Raw genomic sequence first — 22691 nt, 5'->3', positions numbered from 1 at the left:
AAAAACAGTTTTCACCTACCAAAATGCAGATTTATTCACCACTATTAAAATAATCTTTACCACTTTGTCGTCGTGCATTGGATGTGGTGTCATGTAGAACAGACTGAGAAACAAAATTGTAGAGCCAATGAAACTCTCTTAAGAGGAAGGGCAATTAGAGAAGTGTAACTGCTAGCCTGCTGGAAAGTTCTGCAGCTCTTAGGTTGAAGATGAATCTGTTAGAAAAGAATATCCAGCTATATTTAATGTTGTGAAATAGTCTAAAATAAGCTGTTAATACATTTCATTCCTTGAGGCATTACTCTGAAACAGTGTTTAAGTGAGAGCACATTATATGACTCTTATCCAAAATGTTTTACGGAATACATTTTCTCCTGGTGACTTGTGGTTTTAATGGTACTGTGTTGTTTGTAGGTAGATTGCTTTTTCTCACCTTTTTCCTAGTATGCTTTAGGTGAGGCTACTTGTTTTTATCACAGTGCTCACGTTATTAGGGAGAAGGAAAATGGGAAGATTTTTCCATTTGAAACGAACTGCACAAAAAACCCAATGTCAGGGGAAGAGATGTGAGTTTCATGAGAATGTTTTTGTATTTTGACTTACTGCTTAGCAAGTACTTGTATCATGTTAGGAAGAACCATGACCTGCTAAATACTTTGCTCAGGTGAGGTTTATCAGTTAGTTGATGCAGGGGTGGTTTTGATTTCCATTTCTGATGTTGAGAGAGCCAAGAAGCCTTTCAGCTGCTCGGTAACCTGCATTTCCAGCAGTGCAATCTGTCTCTTTCCTCCTGAATGGTGGAGTAGTTCCTTTCTCTTGCTGCAGCAGGCTTAGTCTTTAGGAAGAAGATAAATAGTAAGTCTGCAGATGAACTGGTCTAAAAATGGTCAAGTGGATGTGTGGAGTGCAGCTGGCAGTGAGCAGGTAGGGGACCTGCCAAGGCTGCCAGAGGCTGGGGAGAAAACTAGAGGTTGCCTTCAGTTTGCAAGTTAGAATGCTGTACCGTGTGTGAGTATTTATTAATGGTATCCATTAGATGATAAGGGAATTTTTGTAAGTAGTTCTCAGCCTAGCTTCCTAAACAAACAAGGTGTCTGTCTTCAAGCTAAATTCTAATAGCATTCCTACAAAGTTTTGAATGTGCTGGGGAAGTGAAGACAAGTTTTAGAAGGAAAAGCTGTGATGTAAGCTCTGTGCTTGTATGCAAGAAGAGATGGGAAGAGGAGGAGACCTTTCAGGAGTCCTAAGATGAGTTGGTTGTTCTTCTGGTTTGTCTGCACTTAGGTTCGTAGGGCATTTATCTGCAGGAATCTGAACTCGTGATGCTCATGAGACTGCTTGTAAACTTTAGGGACAGACGTAAATCTTTCTCAAGAATAAAATAATTTGTACTTTATCTTGATAAACTGTACTCCATATGGAAATATATTACTGCTGTGTTACAGATGGTAGCTGCTTTTACTGTAAGTTTGGAGTCTTTAATGAACCATGGGTAGTTGATGTGTGGTTTATTTGCTGGACAGTCTTATATCTAGGTAGATTATCTGATTGTGGAAGAAGTGGATTTTTGAGACGGTATAGAGCTTTGGGGAGGAATGGTGTTTCAGTATGAGCTTGGTAATCTAATGAACGGCTCTGTTGCTAGTTCATAAACTTCATAGTGTGTTTATGGATCTCTTAGAGGAACTTGTATATGATTTTCAAAAACCTCATTGCTTCCAATGGAGAAATAATACCCTTTTGACTCATCTGAGGGTGGTTTGGTAAATAAAGTATTTAAAAAAAAAAACCCTGCTGCATTGCAGTTACATTTTTTGATGTATTAATTAAAAGTTTATCAGTTACATTCTTCTCAGATTAGACCTGTTATTTTTCAGGTGGAATCATTTATCCTGGATCAGGATGATCTTGAAAACCCTATGTTGGAAACAGCTTCCAAATTGCTTTTGTCAAGTACTGCTGATGGTGCTGACCTGAGGACCGTAGATCCAGAAACCCAGGCAAGATTAGAAGCTTTACTTGAAGCTGCAGGTAAGTACTCGTGTCCCATGCAGGTTTAATCCCAATGCACTAACACATGAGCCTATACTGGAACTGCTTTCATAAGTCTAATCCATATGTGGATGGTACAGATGCAGAATGCAAAGCAGTGTGAATGTGGCAATGTTGTGTAAGTCAGGGGTGACTGAGCAACTCATTAAAATGTTGTGAATTTTTGAAAATTAACTTCATGTGAATGTTGTGCTTCTAATAGGTTTCTTCTGAATTCAGATTTATAGATACCTCAGAAAAAAATTAACACCCAGCCTTAGACTTGCAGCCTTGTCTCAAAAACTACACTGTTCAGTGAGCCTTTGTTCTGTAATACGGATGTATGAAAAACATTAGTTGCATATAATGGCTAGTTGAAACACAGTGTTTTAGATGGTTAGAGGGTTTAATTCGTGTGCATCATGTCTGAGTGCAGCTTATAATTTAATGCTGTAAACAGCTAATCCCTTCTGTTTTGGAAGCTGTAGTTCATTATGTTTGGAATGCTTCTGTCAAGGAATCTTGTAGGCTCAGTTTCAACTTCTTTTCATTTCCTCCTTTCCTGGCACGCATACCAACTTGTTGCAAATTGGCATCATGGAAGGAATAGGTAAACTATCGACTGCTGATGGTAAAGCATTCGCAGATCCTGAGGTGCTCCGCAGACTGACTTCTTCGGTCAGTTGCGCGTTGGATGAAGCTGCTGCTGCACTAACCCGGATGAGAGCAGAAAGCACAGCAAATGCAGGGCAGACGGACAAGTAAGCCATGCTTTATACTGTAGTTGTGTGCTGCTTAATGGTGGGGCTTTTCCTTGTGTATTCCTGGCTGCAAAATGATGAAACTCCAAGTGGAACTTGTGTCGAGTTGTCAGCTGGGTAAGACCTTGAACAGAGGTGTGGCCAAGCCTCTGCTTTTTGGGAGGCTCTCTGGTACTCAGTAGATTCTGGGTTGCTGAACATTGGAGGGAGAAGTAAAAGATGACTCTCTTCTAGGCTCTATTTGTGTTTCGGTACAAAAGGATCAGACTGTTAGTAGGAATTACTGAATTCCCTTTCTCTAGTTGACAGTTTATTCTTTGTATACCAAGTGACTCTGAAGGAAACAGTACGCTGACCAGGACATTTAAAGAAGAGCAGAATAATTTGCTGTTTTGTCTGATGCTCTTCTTTGCATGCCCCTGTTACCAAAGTTGCTAAGACAGGGGATATGGGAAGTAGAAGAAAATATGGAAAATATGTTGAGCAGTATATTTTTAAGAAATATTTTTATATATGCAAAAACTTGGTCTGGTGGCACAGATGATACAGGAGTCCTGGTTATGAGAAGCAGTTATAATTTGGTCCATGCTGAACGAGTAACCATTTCAGATCTTGTGTGTTCTAAGAATTGTTAATGTTGAATAGTGAGGCTTGCAAAAATATTCAGTGAAATACCTTATTTTTTCATTCCCTTTATGGTTAATTTTGTTTTGATAGCACTCGTTAAATGGATAGGAGGTGAAAGGATGGTGGCTGAAATGAAGTAACCCAAATTAAAAAGACTTGAATTTGTTATTACTGATACAGTTAGATGGAGAAGAGAAAGAAAATGTCAGGCTTGAGTTTCTACTGTGAAAGTTTCTGTTTTGTAAGAATAAATGCATTATATACATCGTTTCAGAGTAATTGAAAATATGCATTCAGTAAACCCTTTTTTGACTGAAACAGAATTAGTGATAGCAGCAAAGAAGTGATGTGAGAACCAGAAGTTCTCTTAGGGTTTACCAAACCAGGAGAACATTGCCAATTCTTGCTGGGTGGAATTAGAGCCATAACCAAACCATTGAATTGTTATAAAATTCCATAACTTCTGTCCTATGCTATGTGGCAGAAGTGAAGCCATTTTCTTAAGGGTGATTTGTTTTAGTTCAATAGTTACAGTGCTGGGAAAAAGTGTGAATAAGGCTGGTGATTTCTCTGTCCTCAAGCACCTGGAATAAAAGATGCGACTTTGAGTGCTTGTAGATTTGGAATGGAATACTAAAAAATAGTACTCAGTTGGGTATTATTTTATTGAACTATTGTTCAAATCACGTCTTTGAACCTTACATTAGAAAATAAGTAGAACAAAACCTTTTCAAACTGGTGGTACGAAACGGGAATATACAGAGACTTATGGTATGTAGTGATTAGTAGTACAAATGAGCAGTGATTTGTTTCTAGGATTGTAGGAGTAGCCTTTCAGAAGGAAAAGTGATTGCAAAAAAGGCTTCATACTCTGATACAATGTCACACTGAGTGCATGTGCTGAGGGCAGATCAGGCCCACGGTCGTGTCCTCTCTGAGCATGTTCTCTGCTTTTCCTGTGTTGCAGAACTTGGTAAGCAAAGTGTCATTCTGCACTGCATGTTAAGTTATAAGATTGGAAAATAATAACATGATTAATGCCATCTTTAATTAACAGTTGACGCTTTTTAGATTGTGCTTTCTTTTTAGTTAACTGCATCCTTTTGGCATGTTAGACTTGTTATTCTGCGCGTAGAGAAAGCGTTTCAAGTGCGGTCTGTTTTCACTTCCCAATGCTTTCTATCTTACTAGCCGCAGCTTGGCAGAGGCTTGTTCAGAAGGAGATGTAAATGCTGTGCGGAAGTTGCTAATTGAAGGACGAAGTGTGAACGAGCACACAGAAGAAGGGGAAAGCCTCCTTTGTTTAGCCTGCTCAGCAGGATATTATGAGCTTGCACAGGTTGGTCCTTTTTTAACTGTTTTGTGCATCTTATACAAAAACATGTAGGTGTTAAAATTAATGCTTTTTTCTTATGTACTTGAAGGTAGTGTTAAGATAGTGGAAAACATTAGTAAACTGACAGGTGAAGACTTGCACGCAGCTGCATGTTGCTGGTGCATTTTGTGCTTATTTTTCAAATTTTCTAGCATGAAATTCTTTGTGAAGGTGTGGGGGTTGTGTAACGTTGTAACCATCTTGACACTCAGCCTTGTCACTTCCCAAGGCTGTTGATCGTCCTTCTGTTCACAGGTTCTTCTGGCAATGCATGCTAATGTAGAGGACCGAGGTATTAAAGGAGACATAACACCTTTAATGGCTGCTGCTAATGGCGGACATGTCAAAATTGTCAAGTTGCTGCTAGCTCATGGTGCTGATGTGAATGCGCAGTCATCAACAGGTAAATAGGTGTTGAAGCTTGTTGAAAACAACTGGAAGGCTGAGATTTGCTGCATACTAGAACTTGATTTGAAAAAATTGTAAGACACACTCAGTTGAGAGCCAACTTTTATGAACAGAATTCTTCCTTAATGTTTTACAACTTACTCTACTTATCCTCTTTTGGGTAGTTTTAAAATACAAGTTGGTTTTGGACATAAGTAATTGGATCAAATTAGTGACTTTTAGATATGTGGGATTTGTGAATTGTTGTGGCACAGTATTTTAAGCACCGTTTGGAAGTTGATATACTCAAAATTATCTGACAGAAGGTCTGGTTAACTGAGAATACAGTGAACATGAGAAGAGGGCCTTTTTTAGTGCCACCTTCTTGGCAGGTTGTGTTTTAGTAGCCTGTCTTTTGGAAATCCTTGTTGTGCCTCCTTGAAGCAGACAGAATAACTGATTACTAAGCCTAAATAATGAGGAAAATTAGGGTGTGAGATGACAGGTGTGTGGAGGTTTTTTTAATTAAGCAGTCCCAAGTTTGTAATACTGCTCTGGCTTTTTTTTTGAGAAACCTTTCATAAGGGTGGATTCATGGACTGTTTTGTTCAGATAGTTTTTTTTTTTTCAATTTTTTTTTTCATGGGGATTCTTTTCATCTCTTTGTGAAGCCTGTGGACCTTGTGAACTAGCCCTTCACAGGTGTTCTAGATCTGGTTTAGAAAGCAGTAGTTTATGTTGCTCCTTGCTTTGAGCTTTTCTTTTAGCCATCATAGTACATCCCTGCTGATTTAACAAGAAAGGTGCTGAGGTTTTGTCGTGCAAGTTGGGATTAACCAAGAAAGAGAAATGGGGAGAGAATTTTCAGTCACCAGGTACATTTAAATCTTCAGTTTGTCAACACTGAGTTACTTTGAGTAGTTACTTGCTTGTTTTCCCTTCATCCTTTCAAACAGTCTCTTGGTTTGAAACCTTTTTTTAAAAAAAAAAAAAAAGCAACAAACTTGTTCTGGAAGGTAGTTAGCCCTATAAATGTGATCAGATGATTGAGATACAAGGTTTCCAATGTAGAAGTTCTGTCAGATTTAGAGTTCTATCTTTAAAATCTTTCTCCTCTGGTTCTAGGCAATACAGCTCTTACCTATGCCTGTGCTGGAGGCTACGTTGATGTTGTGAAAGTACTGCTGGAATCGGGCGCTAGTATTGAGGACCATAATGAAAATGGTCACACTCCTCTAATGGAAGCAGGAAGTGCTGGTCATGTGGAAGTGGCCAGAGTGCTGTTAGAAAATGGCGCTGGCATAAACACACATTCCAATGAGTTTAAGGAGAGCGCACTTACCCTGGCTTGTTACAAAGGTATGGTACCAAGGCCTTTACTGAAGTGTGGAAAGTCTCTTCAAATGTGTATTTACTCTGCCTTGCTGTATATTATGAAATTTATTTTAAGGCTATAAATATACGCTTTGATATGTTTTTATATTGGTTGTAGTGCTGCACAGCATGTATGTACCATAAGATGATGGTTCATATATAGAATAAGTATTTAAGATACAAAACTTTTTCTGAGTCCTTACGATAGTTAATTTTTTTTCTCAATTAAATGAATTGTGAAGCAAGAGGATATACTTTATCACAGAATTAGTACAATAAACTTTCTGTAATGTAACTTATTTTGCAAGATACTCTGCTTAGGTATGGAAATGTCAAATAGTTCAAAGGACTTTGCACTTTAAAATGTGTACGGTATCTAGGTGTATAACTAAGATGTTATAATCACAATATAATTGTGTATAATCAATAGATATCAAAATGTTATAATCGCAATATAATCAAGAGAGTAAGGCAAAGCAAACAAGGATCACAAAAGAGAATAAGTGGAAGAGCTTACCTTTGGGTTGAGCTCACCAGAAGATACCAAAAGAGGGGATCTCCAGAAGAGATCCTTCCCCACTGGTAGCCAGCTCTTAAATAGGTCTAGGAGGGGTGGAGCCTGGCTCCACCCCTTCTGGCAGCACAGGTGAATTGCCTTCACCTGTGCTCCTCTGGCTGACTCATGGCTCACCTCAGGTGATTAATCAGAGGTTCAGGCCGTGACTCAGCAGTTCCCATACACTAGGACTTTGCCTTTTATCTGTCAGTGCTTAGGCAGTGGGACTTCCTTGCCTCCTTTGGAGTATTAAGTAGCTATCTTGCATCTCCTTGGGGAGAGCTGAAGTTGTTTTAAGACCAAATGTTTTCAAGTAGCCAGAGTAGTTGCTGCAATCGTCACTTAAGGTACATTTTATTATAACTATTAGAATGGCTCTTGGAATCCTAGAGGTACTTGCTGTAGCATCTCCATGGAAGATAATTGTAATTGTTCATTTACATTTGTTTTCTTCTGCTTTGATAAAATCCTTGTGCATTATTACCAAACACCTTCATAAGCCATGGTAGTTTATTTCTGTGGTAATTCTCAGAACAGAGGCTTTGTTTGAAAGAGAGGAGGGGACTTCAAACCATCTCCTGCCTGAAAATAGTGTATCTGAGCTCTCATTCATGAGCCATCTTGGAGAGCAGTTGTTTTTTTTTTTTTTTTTTTAATTGTTAAAATCACTTTTGTGTTACACCAAACAGAAAAGAAGTGAAGATGTTCAAGGTTTTATGTTCTTCTCATCCGTACATCTTGTCTGTATCCCATGAATTTCTGTGTTGCTCTAAATGTCATTTTTAGGAAGTGAAGATATCCTTATTTTTTCTTGTTTTCTGACGTTGCTTGCTTCTTGTAGTATGACGTGCCGTGCTTAGAACCAAGGATGTCACAGTCTTCTTCCAAGTAAAGGGGGAAGGGTGAAAAGTCAGTGTAGCCTCATAGTGGGCACTATCCTACGTTTGTTCAGTTATAAAGCAGGTGTTTTTTTTTTTTTCCTGACTTGATTCTGTGTGCTTACTTCTTGGGTCAGTCATGGCTGTGTGGCAGAGTTAAGTGGGCTTGACATACCTACAGGACTTGGAAAGTGATAGTTGTGAATTAATGGAGTCGTAGATCGTAAATACTTGCAAACTGTGTTAAAATTTTTTTATGGTAGAAATATTCAGATAGATTCTTCAAATGCTATGTGTGAAGGTCCATCCGTCTTGTATATTTTATTCCCTAAGGCTTGGTGTGACCTCAGGGACCATTCACAATGTAATTTATAAGCACAGTAACCCTAAATTCTTAGTGTTGACTGAGAAGAAGAAAACTCCCTCCAAGCCAAACAAAACATCCTGATGTTCTTTAGTTGAAGAAGTTGGAAACTGTTAAGACATAATGAACTACTCTTGTTAATCTGATGTTTGCACTGCTCAGCTCTATGACTTCAAGGAATGCATGTTGTAGATGCATCATTTTAGTCATGAAGTGAATCAGATGATATTTATAAAAATTGTTACTAGGTTTATGTGGACTTTGAATGTATAGATACGAACATATCTATATGTATCTATCTATCTATATATATATGTATGTATATGTATCTGTAGCGTGGCCTTTTGTTGCCTTACTTATATTATTCTGGTACATTTTTGTGGTAGGTTACAAAATGTACTTGACAAAAGTCGTTTCTATCTGTTAAGTAACTTCTCTGTACAGGTCATCTAGAAATGGTGAGATTCTTGCTGGAAGCTGGTGCAGACCAGGAACACAAGACAGATGAAATGCACACTGCTCTCATGGAGGCTTGCATGGTAAGAGATGCATGCGTTTATTGGTGAGGCAGGTCTGTTGTTTTTTACTTCCAGGAGGTGAACGGAGCGATTCTTTCTGGCCTTTTTGAGGTATAGAACCTAACTTTGTGTTCTGGTTCTCTGGACATATTGATCCTTTAGCAGATGATAAAGGGGGAGGTAACTGGTTGAAATATGGTACTTACTAAGATAGTAAAATGAAACTTCTTGTTTTGAAAACTAATGAAGTAGTTTCATTTCTGAGACAGTGGGAGATGGTTACGAATTCATGGTTTCAATTATGAAGTTTACATTATGTCCAACTGCAGTTTAATTTTTTCAGAAGTAACAGAAGTCAACAAGTAAGGCTGTGCTGTGCTCATTGTCCTAGAGCAGCTTCATATGAACTACATCTTCTGTTGTTACATCATTTACTTTTGACTGGTAATTATGGAAACATGGTTTGATGAAGAGAGTTTTGTGAAGCTCAATTTAGAAAAACTCATAATTCAAGTGTGGCTGTATGTAAATACTTGTTATTTATTTTAAACCCCCCCCCTTTTTTTTTTTTAATTCTATCAGCTTCTCAGAGAGCAACTTGCAGTTTATAATGGGGTAATCCTTTCTACAGTGATCTCCAAATGAAGTAACGTAAAGCAGATTTGTATTGGCTGTTGAAATGCTGTTACAATATGCACTAAACATAAGAAATTAATAATAATAATAAAAAAAACCTGGCTGTTTGGAAGCATTTAACATAATTATGCCGTGTTTAAGGAGTTTGTAAGCAAAGTTCTTGTCTTCCCATACTGATGGTTAAGTTTAGGTGTCTGACCCAATTCTGTATGGTTCACCAGCCCCTTGCTTCCTGAAAACAGGATCAGAGGCTTTTTGGGGAGCAGCTAGTAAAACAGAAAAGGAAACTATTAAAAACCTTGATTAATAAGAGTACTTCTGTGTCTATTAATCTGAAGCAATCTATTTTCTGCTCTATTTTACAATTGTCTTTTTATTAATCTTGAAGACTCTTGACAGAAAATCAGATTTTTAGCTAATTTGTTATAGTACAACACACGTGCTTGTGAAATTATCACCATTAGAGATTACATTTTGGTACATTTTGGTGCTGAAATGTCATAATTGATGCCCAGTTTAAAATGATTCCAAGCTTTTGTGGTAGAGAAAAAAATTCTATATCAGTGTCTTAATGTGTGTTTGTGTGAGCTACAAGTAAGCTGAATAACTGGATTTCTAACATGTTTTTCTTGTGAACTTTGTGTACTTTCGTGACTGTGCCTATGGAAGAGTGCCACAAACACTTCTTTAAACTTTACTTAGTTTTCCTTTTCCTGAAATTACAGCACTTATGAGTCTAAATTCACCCACAGCTATGCCTGTTTCAGGAAGATAATGGCTTCAAATAGGGTGATCATTAACTAACAGTGATAGTTCTCTAGAGGTCATTAGAAAGAAAGGCACACAGATTACCAAGTCTTCTGTTTCTTCTTACCCCAAGATATTAATAGGCTTGCCATTTAATTATGGCAGTGGGGAAAAAGCCTTGATCTCCCTTATTTCTGCAGCAAACACTTCTGATAATTGACTGAGAGGTGATTGATGTTATCAGGACCTTCGCTTATTTTTAAGAGAGGGAGCAACTTTCTGTGGCAGTTCTTAAAAAACGTGGCAGTTTGAAATATAGCAGAAGCTTCTCATACAGGAGGCAAAAACACTGCTTTTCAATAACAGAAGAAAGCTACCCTCTCTAGGATGACACTGAAGTTCAGTATATGTTAGAGAGTTACCTGTGGCATAGTGCTTATGTTACAAGCCATGAAACTGCATGGACCTTGTCATACAAGGCATTCAGGAAGACTTTTGTTCAACAGAATTTGTTTTTTTGCAGACACAGGTAATTTTTTAATGCAAATGAGTTGCTGAGCAACATGAATTGTCTCGTGGGAGCAAAAAGCAGGTTTGTTTACTTGGCACTTAGCACTCACTGGAAAATGCTGTATTACTGAGTACTGACTGCCTGCACCAGTTGGTCTTTAGAACATGCCTGGTGTACTTGTGCAGATTGATCAGACAACCTTTTGTGATGAAATAGCAGTTATAGGGTATTTTTCAGATATTTCAGAAGAACTGAACAGCACCTTCCCATTGCCACGTTTGGTAGAACACAGCTAAAATTTCCTTGAGTGATTAATCACCAGTAGTTATTTTTAAGGCTGCCTGGCCTACATAAGAAACTTTGAAGCGTATCCTTATGCTGCTGTTAGCTGTACTTTAGCTAAATCAGTTGGGAATGATTAGTGAGCTGTTTTGCCTGAGCCTGATGGTTAAGGCACATCTCAGTATTTCCCTGAGGAAAGATTCTTTACGGAGTCTTGGAGGTTTTCCCTAAAATGGTGTTGTCATTTCATGTAGAAAAGTGAGTCCTAGTTTGTGTCCTAGATCTTCTTCTGAGAGAAAGTCCTACATGCTCCCCAGAAATGGTGAGGTTCAGACTATGAAGTTTGAAGATGTCAGATGCAATGATGCATTTAGTCTGAGAAAGAGCTCTTAAGGTTGTGGTTTGCAGTTTGATGAGGATGACACTGGCTGCGGTTTGCTATCCCTTGGTGCAGACAGCGATGGCTTCAAGTTGCTGTCTCTTATTAATTAATCTGAGATCAAGATATACTTAACTTGTTGAACAAGAATCTTGAGAGAGCTTTGTGTTCTTGGTAAGCTGCTGCTTTTCCGATGTCACCTCCTGTTGTTTGTCAGACTTTTCCCTCCGTAGCTGCTCCAAGTTTGAATGATCCCCATTTATGGGCCTCTTGAAGAAAGCCAGCTTGGAGAGTTTGTGTTGCTGTTGTGACCAAGCTGATCTTGCTCTGTTATCAAACTGCCATTCGAATCTATTTTTGTTGATATGCCACTGTGAGGACTCCAGAGCAAACCTACAGCTGAAAAGCTATTTCAGCAGGTTCTTCAATCTATGGCATACAGAGAATATGACAAAGACTATACGCTCAAATGGTTTGCAAAGTAAAAAAAAATAAAAAAATAATAATAAAAAAACCAAAACAAAACAAAAAAAAACCCGAATGTTGAGAGTACATTTTGGGAGTTTGACAGCATAGCAGCATCTAGAAATCTTTGCCTGTGGATAGTTATAGTTGAGGTCACTATTGTGATTTATGGGAAACCTCTGACAAATTGATTTGATTTCACTTGGAAGGGAGAAAGCAAGTCCTGACTGTGGTGTAAAACAGAGCAGTAAGTGCAGTAGTTCTATGGGAGCCAAGAGACAAGCAGTATAGTTCTGCACAGCTATGTAAGACAGTAAGGAAGCAAAATTGTTTAACTTAAACAGTTTCTGAGCTTTAGCTGGGAACCCGTGAAGTAAATACTCTGAGATGCTAGCAGTCCTCATGGAGGTAAAGGCAAACTATTCCTCATTTTTGTAATGTAAATACTTATTATGTAACAAATAATGTAAATGCGTGTTGAATCTTAGAATTTGCTTCTTTGCTAATTGTGGAGTCTTGACATGGAGTGACTTCTTAGCAGTGTTAAGGCTTTGTAGTCTTCCAGAAGAGTGTTGCAACTTGTTCTCATGTCCAAGTAAGAAGTGTTTTGATTGGAATTCTTTCAGTACTTCTTTATCACAGAATCCCCACCACCAGCACATGCAGGGCCACCAACCTCCCCATTTAATACCAGACCAGGCTGCCCAGGGCCCCATCCAATCTGGCCTTGAACACCTCCAAGGACAGGGCATCCACAACCTCTTTGGGCAGCCTGTTCCAGCACCTCACCACTCTCATAGTAAAGAACTTCCCCCTGACATCCAACCTAAATCTCCCCTCCTTTATCTAATATGGCACTGTATTGTTAATAATAAATTTATTGAAAGAACATAAAAGGCTTTGTTGGCTTTTTTTCCTAAGATTTTTCATCCTTAGATAAGTTTGACAGTCCTCAGTTCTGTCTGAATTGTTCAATAAAGATGAATACTGAGAATTTCAGGGTTACAGTTGGATTCCAACTTGTGGAGGAGGCAAGCTTTCAAAATAACATCAGGCTTTGTCTCAGCTTGTGTTTCTTTGTTGCTGTTTTTTCCTCCAGCTAAACTGAATTGAATTTGAGTCTTCTATGAAGTTCACAAGTTTGCTGTGCCACAAGCAGAGAAGTTTATGTGGTTCACAATATTGCTGTTTTGTCTTTAGATTTTTTTTTTTTTTTTTTTTTTTTGGAAAGGGCATATTCATTAAAACCAAGTTCTTCTACTGCCTGTTTAATAGACTTTTAGTTTTTATTGAAATATTTGAGAAAACTCAAAGTTTTGTTGTATTTCTGGACTTCCTTGCTTGTTCCTCTTCTGTTACTTCTGATGGAATTTGAGTTGGTGAGTTCTTTAAGGTTTGGAAAAGAGCAGCTTGGTGGGTTTTTTTGTGTCTTGATTTCTTGACCTCTGATTTTTTTTATTTTTTATTTTTTAATTTTTATTTATTATTATTTTTTTTTAATTCTTAGGATGGCCATGTGGAAGTGGCAAGATTGCTGCTTGACAGTGGGGCTCAGGTGAACATGCCTGCTGATTCCTTTGAGTCTCCATTGACTTTGGCAGCTTGTGGAGGGCACGTTGAACTGGCAGCTTTGTTGATTGAACGTGGAGCTAACTTGGAAGAGGTAAACGATGAAGGATACACACCGCTAATGGAAGCAGCTAGAGAAGGCCATGAAGAGATGGTGGCACTACTGCTTGGCCAAGGTAGGTATTGGGATGTTTTCCATGGGCTGCAATTCAACAAGCATCTGTGTATCTTTTTTTCTTCAAATTATTACTAAACTTTGGTTATTTTTGTTCCTTGAACAATTTCTGAACAAGCCATCACCCCCATTTAAATAAATTGTCAGTTTAGCGAAATATTTTGTGTTATCTTGTTAAGTGGCCATTCTGAATTGGTCTTTACAACAGCTTTGAATTTTTAAAACAGATCACAGAATCACAGAATTGTAGGGGTTGGAAGGGACCTCCAGAGATCATCAAGGCCAACCCCCCAGATGTGCTGTACTGAACAGTTGATATGAATAACTTGCACTCTGCAGGATGTCCTTGATGCATCTTCACAGCTTTTCAGTAACAAAACAAGCAAAACCAGATTTGGTATACCATGATTTTAGAGGAATTCTTTGGCTGTTGTAGAAACAAGATGCAATAAGCAAATGCCTTGTGCATCAAGAAACGTATTAGTCTGCTGATACTGTTTGCAGTAACTAGTGTTGGTATTTTTTGGTTTGTTTTTGAAGGAGCGAACATCAATGCTCAAACAGAAGAAACACAAGAAACTGCTCTAACTCTGGCTTGCTGTGGAGGTTTTTTGGAGGTTGCTGATTTTCTTATTAAAGCAGGGGCAGATATAGAGCTTGGTTGTTCAACACCTTTGATGGAGGCTGCTCAAGAGGGTCACTTGGAGTTGGTTAAATATTTATTAGCTGCAGGTATGGAATAATTCTGTTAACTATTTTTATAGACTCAGTGTATCCTTATAGGAAAAAAAAAAATCTGTTTTCACATTCATTACGCTTTTGATTAGCAGCTTTATTAAGTTGGTTGCAAAGGCTTAACCTTAAATAACGTACTGATTGGAACTTAATTTAGTTTTAAAAGACTTGGTTGGTGTACCTTTCCTTGGAATTGAAGTCCTAGGTTTTTTCCTTTTAATTACCCTAGCGTATGGCTAAGTCATTAAGTAATTTCAAAGCTGTTGTAATTCAGGGGAAGAAGTTAGGTTTGTTACCTGATCTCATAAAAGATTATAAAGAGAATTGCATATCTTCTGTAACGAACTCCACAAAGCTTACATGCTTGTTAATACTGCTTTAGGGGCTAATGTGCATGCAACAACAGCAACAGGTGATACAGCACTGACATATGCGTGTGAAAACGGCCATACTGACGTAGCAGATGTCTTACTTCAGGCAGGTGCAGATCTGGTAAGTAATTTCCTTCTTAAAATTATATAAAGGAAATACAGTGATTAATGTGTTTAATTTCATGTTCACTGCTTTTAAAACAACTTTTAAACCTTCTTTTAACTAAGTAAAAACTAGGGATGGCATTCTGATAGCTGTTAGTCTGTTCTGTTATCTGGGAATGCTTAGGTCACAAGGAGAACTTTGGCAGTTGTCTAAAGCATTTTCAAACCCTGGCAGTTGCATGTGCAGGAAACCAGGAGATCCTTTTCTTTTTGTCATGTGCAGTGTAACTTAGAGTTGCCGAGCTGGTTATGCTTTAATACTTACATTTGAAATTTATTCTGTTCCCTAAGCAGTAGACAGTTGACAGTTTTCTTCTTCTAGTGAGATCTATTTGGTGTACTGTCAGTTCATTTTTTTGCAGTTGGGCCAGCTTGTACACCAGTAGGTTATCGAAAAGTAAAATTAAGCATGACAAAACACATTTTCTTAATTTATAGTAACCATTCTGTGCTTGAAAGCTTCTTATCCAGGAGTCTTAGACCTGTGCAATCGTGGGTAGGTATTCTCCTCTGTCTAGAAGATATACCATGTTGCAGTATTGTTAAAAAATTTAGCGCCTGTAGGCTGTCAAATACTAAACAGAAATCTTCCATACCTAGTGTTTTCCAATTCAAAAAGCAAAATTTAATTATATACTTCTGTGTGTCATGCTTCTGAATTTTGAATACCAAGTGTTTGTTAATTTGCTCTAGGAGCATGAATCAGAAGGTGGAAGAACTCCTCTCATGAAAGCTGCAAGGGCAGGTCATGTTTGCACTGTTCAGTTCTTGATTAGCAAAGGTAAGTATTGTGTGAAGGTTAACAGAGCTGCCCTAACTTAAGGGCATATGTCAGTGCTAGTACCATGGATTTGATTCAAATACTGTACATATTTCAGTGATTCTCACATAGTAATCTCCTCTGGTTTCTGGTGAGATGAGTGGAAATTCAGCAAACTCTTAAAAATAGTTGCATTCCATTGTCTAATTCCTAATAACACAGCAGTGGGTTAAAAAAAAAAGCTGCTCCTGGTGCAGCTTTTGAGCACCATATTTTTTCAGAAGTTAAATTTCAAGTCCTTGCTTGTTTCAACATTTCAGTTATCACTTGCTCTATGTTGTCACAGCTGTCAGCTGCAGCCTTATGTTACTGTTGAATGCGTAAAATTGGTACAGACCTCAGAACTGCTGTTTTCTTTCTCAGCACCAGTTTTTCCTCATACCTGGTGTTGGAGACCTAAGGCTTCCAGTACAGAAAGAAGCAGAGATGCAACTAGTCTGCTTTCTGATGACTAGTTAAAGTAATGCATCAAGTCATTTGTAAAAAGAGGCATCACTGGAAAAAAACTGCTGACACGCTTAAAAGCCAGCAGGTTCTCCTACTGTGTAAAGTTTAATACATGTGAATGTATCAGAACAATGAGTTTGAGTGCTAATTGCAGGTAGTTTTGCTGTTGTTCTTGGAAGTACCTGTAGTAAGGGTCAAATTCTGAAGCTGTTACCTAATGAGATGTTAATTCAGTGACTGTCAATTTAAATGGACTTCTGATCAAAGTCTGGCTCAGTTTTAGTGTATCAGTTTCAAGACCACAGCCAAAGAGAAAGCATTTTTCATTTTGTGGGTTTTTTTTATTTTTTTATTTTCCCCCATTCCTTAAATAATCTTTGTGCTCTCTTTTTCAAGGAGCAAATGTGAACAGGACCACTGCTAACAATGATCATACAGTGTTATCACTGGCCTGTGCTGGAGGTCATCTGGCGGTTGTAGAGTTACTGCTAGCTCATGGTGCTGATCCTACACACAGATTGAAGGTTTGTCACTCCACTGCTTTATTTTATTCTGAGTGAGTGAACAGCTTGTGTGATGCTTAACTGCCTGCTGCTTTAAATCATAACACAGTTGTGAGGTTGTAGTTGAATGAAAACTAAAATACTGATATTTTTCTTTAAATTATTATTATTGGGTATTTTTTGTAGAGTTTTTAAGTTTAGTTGTGGACTTACTGCAGTTGGAATATTTAAGTTTTTATGTATTTTGTTGGGTCTGTCAAAACATTTCAACATTGTCATGTTCTCATACTCTTTTCTAACACTGTGATCTTTGCCTCTTCAGGATGGATCAACTATGTTAATAGAGGCAGCGAAGGGTGGTCATACCAGTGTGGTTTGTTACCTTCTAGACTACCCAAACAACTTACTTTCTGCTCCTCCACCTGATGCTACTCAGCTGACCCCGCCATCCCACGATTTAAATAGGGTAAGAATTAAGGACTAGTGGTTTGATTTGTGGGACTTCGTATTTCTTCTTGCAACTTAGTCAAAGTTGAAACATTTGAAAGAGTCAGGTGTGTCACTTCTACACTACTGAACTGTAGGGAACACATTGAAAATCTGAGCTGTTGTGAAGATGAGGGTTCTCTAAGCATTCCTCTGTAGTCCTTCTGTTCTTATTTAAATAAAAATAAAATAAAATTAAAAAAAAAAAACAAAAAAAAACAAAAAAACAGCAACTGAAATCAGCTTTAGTGAGGCTGTTATTTGTAGTCTGCTGTGGCTTGTATTTGCTTTATTGGAGTGTAGCATATAGAGATGAGTATTCTTACCCAAGTTATTTCCTGGGTTATGAATTTGAAGCATGTAGAAGCTAGATGATTTTGTTAACTGTTGAACTCAGCATATTTAAACTGTCTTAAATGTTGTTAGTTACCACAAACATCTGCTTTTCTAACAGGTTTTGTTTACCTTCTATTGAACTGTCACTAGATTGGAGTATGAGAAAAATAATCTATTAGTATCCAACATTTTAGGCTCCTCGTGTACCAGTGCAGGCGCTGCCCATGGTCGTCCCACCCCAGGAGCCTGACAAACCCCCTGCTAATGTCGCCACAACCCTTCCCATCAGAAATAAAGGTCAGTTTTAGTTCTGGAGCTTATTTTCTGAATAGAAGATTTAGGTTGCACTTATAGCCAAGTAGTTCCTATGAAAAGTGTTAATGGATTCAGTCAAGGAGAAACTTTTTCTCCTTGACTTTTTAAAAAATTTTTTTTTAGGATTGCTTATATGCTAAGTATCAACTCAGTCATCTAACCCTTACCACAAAGTGTCAAGAAATCTGCCTAAGTAAAAACATTAAAGCATATATTAATCTGGCATACCGGACTGAAACAGAATGTCACCCAGAAAGCTCTGTAAATTTTCTAATCTAATTCGTAGACATTGTTAAGCTCCATATTGTAGTTGATTGGGTAACTTGTGTTTTCTTAAGATAGTAGTCTTGGAGTGGGTTGGACTAATGTGACTGAAGGCGGAATTTCTTATGCTATAAAATACTTAGTCTGATATGGCTCAGTCCTTCTAGGACTAAATTTGCATCTATTTTGAGGATCACCATTTTGAGAATATACACTTTCTGTACTTCAGAAGTCTCTTCCAAAACAGTTTTTTTTTTTTTGTTTTTTTTTTTTAAATCAAGGATCAGCAATAGTGCAAATACAGGCGTGCATGTTATAAAATTAATACTGTGTGTACACTTGTATTGTTCTGGAAATACAGCAAGGATCTCTGGAAGAAACTGGGCACCACCACTGGCTCAAATCCTGAGTTTTCATTTGCCTTTCACCCTTCAAAATTAACAGATTGTTCTTTCTTCAACTGGTATGGCAGACCATGTCAGCTGTATTACCGTGGACTTCTTCATAAAAGATGTATTGGATTAGTCCATCGCTCGTTCTTACAGGAAGGCTGAATTATTTGCCTTGCCTGGGCGCAGAGCTGAGTTTTGACACGTGCAAAATCGTGTCTGCTATGGATAACATGCAGTTGCTAAACATACCCTGTTAGGTCATGTTAAATATAAATGACTATCCTAGGTTCTAGCACTGTTTGTCAACTGGGCAAAGCTGGATACCTGTAGCGAAAGGATTCAGTGTTCCTAGAAAGTATAATACTTCCTAAAATGTACCACACTGCTCAAAAAACTGGTAGCCTAGAAAAAAAGATGTTTTTGCATCACTTTTGCTGTGCTTCAGGGATGTAACGGTACATTTGTCTTAACACGATACCAATTCCAAAAGATCAAGTGAAGAGACAGCATGTTCTACCCTTTTGTTTTCATTTATCTCGTAGCACCACTTGATAACAGCGGCTCTTGAGGCAATCACTTCATTTGGCAAAAGTGTAACGGTAGTTGGATTAAATATGTCAGCATAGCATAGGGGTTATTTGGAATGTATGTGCAGTAATCTGTACTGTTAATTTGCGATCTGACTGCTGTGTTAAAGTTGATAGTGAAAGATACAGTTTCCATTGAGGACTGTACGAGTACTTTCTGACCTTCTGTGGGTGCTGTGTCTCAGTGCATTTAGCATCCCAACAGTAGCTCTATAATGAGGATGCCATTCATATGCACTTCCATTGGTTCTGAGGGGGTTTCTTTTTCACACAGCTGCTTCTAAACAAAAGTCCAGCAGTCATTTGCCAGCAAACAACCAGGATGTACAGGGTTACATCACCAATCAGTCTCCAGAGAGCATTGTAGAAGAGGCTCAGGGCAAGTTGACAGAGCTGGAGCAGAGGATAAAAGAAGCCATAGAGAAGAATGCTCAGCTGCAGTCCTTGGAATTGGCACACGCTGACCAGCTCACCAAAGAGAAGATTGAGGAGCTGAACAAAACGAGAGAGGAACAAATTCAGAAGAAACAAAAGATTTTGGAGGAACTGCAGAAAGTGGAACGAGAGTTACAGCTGAAAACTCAGCAGCAGCTGAAAAAGCAATATCTAGAGGTAAAAGCGCAAAGAATTCAGCTCCAGCAGCAGCAGCAGCAACAGTCTTGCCAGCACCTGGGACTTCTGACTCCTGTTGGGGTAGGAGAACAACTCTCAGAGGGAGACTATGCACGATTACAGCAAGTGGATCCCGTCTTGCTTAAAGATGATCCTCAGCAAGCTGCTGCACAGACGGGTTTTGCACCAATTCAGCCTCTGGCGATGCCACAAGCTTTGCCTCTGGCAGCAGGTTCCTTACCTCCAGGGTCCATCGCAAATCTTACAGAACTGCAAGGTGTTATAGTTGGACAGCCAGTATTGGGCCAAGCACAACTAGCAGGGCTGGGGCAAGGAATACTGACAGAAACACAGCAAGGGTTAATGGTAGCCAGCCCTGCTCAGACGCTCAATGACACGCTGGATGACATCATGGCAGGTGGGTTTATATTGTTATGAGCAGGTATAATATTTGCTTAACCAGTTGAGGGTATGTCAGCTTTTTTTGTGTGTGCGTGTGTGTTTATGTATTCCTGCTAGCTCTACAGCAAAACCACTAGCCTGTTTCCTGTGTTTAGGATCTCAGAATTAGTTTTAACTTCTCAATTTGCAGCCTTGCCTTTCTTTTTGTTGTGCTGTACTGGTGCCCTTTTGTCAGGTTGGTATGTTGGAAGTTGCATTTTTAACATTTTGTAGTTTGGGAGGGGTGTGCTAAAGATTAACAGCTGTATTTCAGTCTGTAGCTTAGGAACAGCATCATGACAATACTGTTTGTTTGCACTCTAAGCTAGTAACTGAGAACTGTCTTGGAGCGCTCAGAGCAGGCTTTGAGCTACAGCATCCCATCAAGCCTACAACTTGTAGTGAATGTAGGCCTGTCTGCTGAATGAAAGGTGCTTGGTTGGCCCAGAATAATGAACCATTAGGAAACCATTAGGAAACGTTTACATTTACTTGGGGGGGGAAAAAAAAAAAGTAATTGTAATATATGTTTGCTGTTGGTGGTTTTTTGTTGTTGTGTGTTTTTTTTTTTAAGTACATTCCTGAAAATTGCTGCTTCTCCAATTAAAAACAAATTGAGCCCTGCCAAGTTTTTCTGAATTACTTTGGAGATTCCTTGGATGTGTTGAGTCAGTGCTTTAAGGCCTTAAAAATTAGTTGTTTAAAATAATAGGATTTCAGTACCATAGGGAACGTGAGCTTCTAGTGTTGATTCTCTTTATGCATGCTTTAGTTGGATGCCCCTGTTCATGTTAAATAGCTGAAATGCTCATTTTGAGTACCTACCTAAATACAGACCGACTGTTAAAGAATATTTAAAAAATAATAAATACATCAGCATTTCCCCTGATTAAAAACTTGTTGATGTTTTTGTGAAACAGATGAATGTTTGTTTTTAGAAGTGCTGTCTGTCTTGACAATTCTTCTCTGTAAGGAGACTGTAGGGCTAAGGCTCTGTGCTGGGATATGAACTGGAGCATAGACAGGTCTCTTAAGAACATGTTAGTTCAAAGGTGCAGAGGAGTGGAGATATTCCTGCATGTACTGCAGTGTACTGAGTGGAGGGAGTGTGGTGCGCAGTGAATAGTGGATTTGGTAATTATGTAAAAGACTACATGGTGATTGTTTGATATAATTGGAATGATGCTTTTCAAGTTGTGACTAAAATTAGACTTCTAATGAGTAACCCAATGTTCAGGCAAAGCCTCCTAAAAGATTACTAAAACTTACGGGAGCTACAGAGATTCTCTTCGGAAAACCTAATGTTGGAGTTTAAGCCTAGGTACAAAGATTGAAAGCTGTCAGTGAATAAATATCTGACAGGAGACATGAGAAGGTAGATAAAGCTACTTGCATTGTGATAATGTGCACTGATGGTACTGGGATACCTACCACTACCAGCTACTTGATTCCATAGAGAGAACAAATACCATTTGTGGTTATGTGTGGAGATTGTGAGCAATATGCTTTCTTTTAAGTGTAACATAGACTTTCATTTAGAATGCACTTGCTATGTGTTTAACTGCATATAACATTCTGAGGATCTCTGATTTTAGGTCAGGTGGCATATACCCAAATGCTTGTTCATGCCTTTTTCTGAAAGTCAGATATTTCCAATGTACATTTGAATGAATGTTTTTGTACCCTTTAGTCACAGTTCTTACTATGTGCAGGTACACGTGCAGTTGAGGATCAGTTCTAAATTGTGTTGACAGGTATTTGTGGTAAGTCTGTTAGAGGCTGTACACATGCAGTTTCACCTTGAGTCTATCAAATGGCTTATTTTAAAGTGAGCAGATACAGCCCTGGCTGTACAACTCTAGCAGCTTGATTTCACACATCAGATTTTAGTGTGGAGGTGAAATGGGCTCAATGTAACACAAAATGTTTAGGGAGCGGCTACGTATTTTTTCTGTAGCCTTCTATAATGCTTCTGTGGGACCCCTGTGGAGTATTCGTGGAGGTACAAAGCCTTGTTTGCAGCACTGGGTGAATTCTGGAATAGGAATAGCACTGGAATAGGCTCCCCACGGAGGTGGTTGAGTCACCATCCCTGGATATGTTTAAAAACTGCCTGGATGTGGTGCTCAGGGACATGATCTAGCTGAGGGTTGTTAGAGTTAGGTTGTGGTTGGACTCGATGGACTCTTTAAGGTCTCTTCCAACCTAAGCAATTCTGTGATTCTATGAATTCACACTGGTTACAAAGCAAGGCTGTCTTCTGATTGTAAACTTGATTGATGTACACTTGTAACTAGTGTTCATCTCTGTGCTTGTTTGCAAATTATTAGCTTAATTATCCAATTTTAAGTGCTTGTTTAAAGCAAGTCAGGTATGCAAATGCTGGTATTAGAGGCTGGGATAAAATAATGTTGCTGTAATAGTCAAGTGCTTAGTTGTTAGATCACCTCTAGAATGTTGAAGTGTGATTCCTTGTTGCTAGAGTAGGTCATTGATGTTGTTAGGGCTCTACAGGATCAGCCTGGGAACACAGAATATACTGACTTAAGAGTTCTAAGAGGTGGTTTTATGTTTTTAGTGTT

At 38.5% G+C, this 22691-nt stretch overlaps 1 protein-coding gene across 7 annotated transcripts in view; it reads left to right on the top strand.

Annotated features, from left to right (window-relative positions):
* Positions 1-22691, top strand: part of ANKRD17 (ankyrin repeat domain 17) — an 83524-nt gene that overhangs the window by 35535 nt on the left and 25298 nt on the right. For 4 of the 7 annotated variants that reach the window (XM_048942683.1, XM_048942682.1, XM_048942685.1 and 1 more), the window contains exons 2-15: positions 1878-2031; positions 2636-2792; positions 4611-4758; positions 5050-5197; positions 6307-6540; positions 8798-8892; positions 13399-13636; positions 14176-14367; positions 14753-14862; positions 15600-15687; positions 16570-16697; positions 16999-17142; positions 17693-17795; positions 19331-20086. In XM_048942683.1, coding sequence (XP_048798640.1) covers positions 1878-2031; positions 2636-2792; positions 4611-4758; positions 5050-5197; positions 6307-6540; positions 8798-8892; positions 13399-13636; positions 14176-14367; positions 14753-14862; positions 15600-15687; positions 16570-16697; positions 16999-17142; positions 17693-17795; positions 19331-20086 — 2695 coding nt within the window. Of the gene's footprint in view, positions 1-1877; positions 2032-2635; positions 2793-4610; positions 4759-5049; positions 5198-6306; positions 6541-7300; positions 7459-8797; positions 8893-13398; positions 13637-14175; positions 14368-14752; positions 14863-15599; positions 15688-16569; positions 16698-16998; positions 17143-17692; positions 17796-19330; positions 20087-22691 lie in introns of those variants that run through there. The other 3 variants (XM_048942687.1, XM_048942686.1, XM_048942688.1) reach the window with 2 other exon arrangements.

Source organism: Lagopus muta, chromosome 4, assembly GCF_023343835.1.
Source record: "Lagopus muta isolate bLagMut1 chromosome 4, bLagMut1 primary, whole genome shotgun sequence".
In the NCBI taxonomy this organism is placed as follows: domain Eukaryota; kingdom Metazoa; phylum Chordata; class Aves; order Galliformes; family Phasianidae; genus Lagopus; species Lagopus muta.
Note: the sequence above shows the minus strand (reverse complement) of the source record. Positions and strands in the feature narration are given on the sequence as shown.